Source organism: Sphaeroforma arctica (genome assembly GCF_001186125.1).
Source record: "Sphaeroforma arctica JP610 unplaced genomic scaffold supercont1.3658, whole genome shotgun sequence".
Taxonomy (NCBI): Eukaryota; class Ichthyosporea; order Ichthyophonida; genus Sphaeroforma; species Sphaeroforma arctica.
The window spans coordinates 1-3,179 of record NW_014036900.1 but is presented as its reverse complement, the minus strand read 5'-3'; the positions used below and the strand labels follow the sequence as shown (position 1 = coordinate 3,179).

Here is a 3,179-nt window from a genome sequence, read left to right as displayed (position 1 = left end):
TTGTATATATAATATATATTATATATGTATATGTATGTATATATATATATGTATATATATATATATATACATTATATATGAATGTGTGCTGTATACACGCGTACGTGAAAGCCTTTTCAATCAACTACAAAATGGTTTGTTAGCACACAATTAGACCACATGGTTTATCATGTTTGCGGATTGTGATATGTCTTTGCTGCAGAATAGCATGTCGTCGATTCTAAGACGTATATGCGTATTGTTCGCTTACCAGGATTTTTTTCATAGAAGAGAACCCTCTGCCTCTCTCAAATATACCGATGTTTACATAGATGTTATTCATAAAGTTCAACGCATATCTGCATGGCGTTATCCGCTGGTTCATATCCAAGCACCTTAGAGTAGCTTTGGCCACTACGCCTCTTCACCACGTATGGGCCGAACAAACGACGCATTGCCTTAAACGCGTTTTAGTTTCTCAGTTGTACATTGGTGTGCGATTAGTCACTTAGTGAGTATGCATGAACTACCACACACGCACAGCCGGTTTCCCGATGGGCTTCTGTGGTTCTACTAATTCCAATTTTTATTTCGTGTGCTGCATAAATACCAGTTCAAAGCCGATTTTATTTCAAAAGCCAATTTTCCGTTCCATGGTCAGTGGTATAAACCCATCCTGGCTCGTTGTGGGGAGGGCAACCACTGCGGTGGCGCACTATGAGTGGCGTATAGACTATCCACCCATACCATCCACTGTAATTACAACCCCAGCACATACACCCATACCATCCACTGTAGTTACAACCCCAGCACATATACCAATACCATCCACTGTAGGTACAACCCCAGCACATACACCCATACCATCCACTGTAGTTACAGCCCCAGCACATATACCCATACCATCCACTGTAGTTACAACCCCAGCATATATACCCATACCATCCACTGTAGGTACAACCCCAGCACATACACCCATACCATCCACTGTAGGTACAACCCCAGCACATACACCCATACCATCCACTGTAGGTACAACCCCAGCACATACACCCATACCAGCCACTGTAGTTACAACCCCAGCACACACACCCATACCATCCACTGTAGTTACAACCTCAGCACTCCTATTGACCCGCTACATTTTATCCGTCTCAGGGGGACTAAAACCAGCAAGGCAATGTCCAAACGCTTCAAGGTCATGGGCAACGGCAACTTCAAGCGGAAGACCTCAGGCAAAACACATCTGAACACGAAGATGACGGGCGAACAAACACGCCACAGCCGCAAAACATCGTACGCAACGGACACACAGAACAGAATGCTCAAGAAGGTCCTGCCCAATGTGTGAGCGAGGCTGGGTGTAGCTGCGATACGCACTGGATAGTTTAGTAATTAAACGTATATTAGCAATAGCTATGGCTACGACGCGAATATATAATATCAATGGCTATATTAAGAACACATAATTGCAATAGCAACAACAAGAACATACAATAGCAATAGCTACAACAAGAACATATAATATCAATAGCTGACTACAACAAGAACATATAAAAGCAATAGCTGACTACAACAAGAACATATAATAGCAATAGCTGACTACATCAAGATCATATAATAGCAATAGCTGACTACATCAAGATCATATAGCAATAGCTACAACAAGATCATATAATAGCAATAGCTACATCAAGATCATATAATAGCAATAGCTACAACAAGATCATATAATAGCAATGGCTACAACAAGATCATATAATAGCAATAGCTACAACAAGAAAATATAATAGCAATAGCTAAAACAAGAACATATAATAGCAATAAATATGGCTGCAACAAGAATATATAATATCAATAGCTATATCACGATCATATAATAGCAATAGCTACAACATGAACATATAATAGCAATAGCCACAACAACAACTTATAATAGCAATAGCCACAACAAGATCATATAATAACAGTAGCCACAACAAGAACTTAAAATAGCAATAGCCACAACAAGATCATAATAATAGCAATAGCCACAACTAGATCATATAATAGTAATAGCCACAACAAGATCATATAATAGCAATAGCCACAACCAGAACTTGTAATAGCAATAGCCACAACAAGATCATATAATAGCAGTAGCCACAACAAGAACTTAAAATAGCAATAGCCACAACAAGATCATATAATAGCAATAGCCACAACTAGACCATATAATAGCAAAAGCAACAACAAGAACATATAATAGCAATAGCCACAACAAGAACTTGTAATAGCAATAGTAACAACAAGATAATTTAATAGCAGTAGCCACAACAAGAACTTAAAATAGCAATAGCCACAACAAGATCATATAATAGCAATAGCCACAACTAGACCATATAATAGCAAAAGCCACAACAAGAACATATAATAGCAATAGCCACAACAAGATCATATAATAGCAATAGCCACAACTAGACCATATAATAGCAATAGCCACAACAAGAACTTATAATAGCAATAGCTAGAACAATAACATACAATGGCAATAGCTACAACAGGAATATATAATAGCAACAGTTACAACAGGAACATTTATTAGCAATAGCTACATAATGAACATATACTAGCAATAGCTAGAACAAGAACATATATTAGCAATAGCTAGAACAAGAAAATATAATGGCAATAGCTACAACAAGAACACATAATAGCAATTGCTACAGTAGGAACATATATTAGCAACAGTTACACAAGGAACATATAATAGCAATAGCTACAACATGAACATAAATAGCTGCGACAAGAACATATAATGGCAATAGCTGCGACGAGAACATATAATAGCAATAGGTATGGCTGTAACAAGAATATATAATATCAATAGCTATATCAAGAACATATAATAGCAATAGCTACAACAAGAACATATAATGGCAATAGCTACAACAAGAACTTCTAGTAGCAATAGCTACAACAAAAATATATAATAACAATAGGTATGGCTGCAACAAGAATATATGATATCAATAGCTAAATCAAGAACTTATAATAGCAATAGCCACAACAAGAACATATTATATGAATAGCTACATTAGGCACATTTAATAGCAATAGCCACAACAAGAACTTACAATAGCAATAGTACCAACAAGATCATTAAATAGCAATAGTCACAACAAGAACATATAATAGCAATAGTCACAACAAGAACATAT

The 3,179-nt window shown here is 36.7% G+C and overlaps 2 protein-coding genes across 2 annotated transcripts; both read left to right on the top strand.

Moving 5' to 3' along the window:
- Positions 1–632: 632 nt before the first annotated feature.
- On the top strand, positions 633–1,007 carry SARC_13733 (hypothetical protein; the record flags this gene model as incomplete). Its single annotated transcript, XM_014292139.1, has 1 exon — positions 633–1,007. A coding segment is annotated over one exon (375 nt), but the record flags the coding sequence as incomplete, so codon positions are not given.
- Positions 1,008–1,137: 130 nt separating this feature from the next.
- SARC_13732 (50S ribosomal protein L35) lies at positions 1,138–1,330 on the top strand (the record flags this gene model as incomplete). Its single annotated transcript, XM_014292138.1, has 1 exon — positions 1,138–1,330. A coding segment is annotated over one exon (193 nt), but the record flags the coding sequence as incomplete, so codon positions are not given.
- Between the last annotated feature and the right edge of the window lie 1,849 nt (positions 1,331–3,179).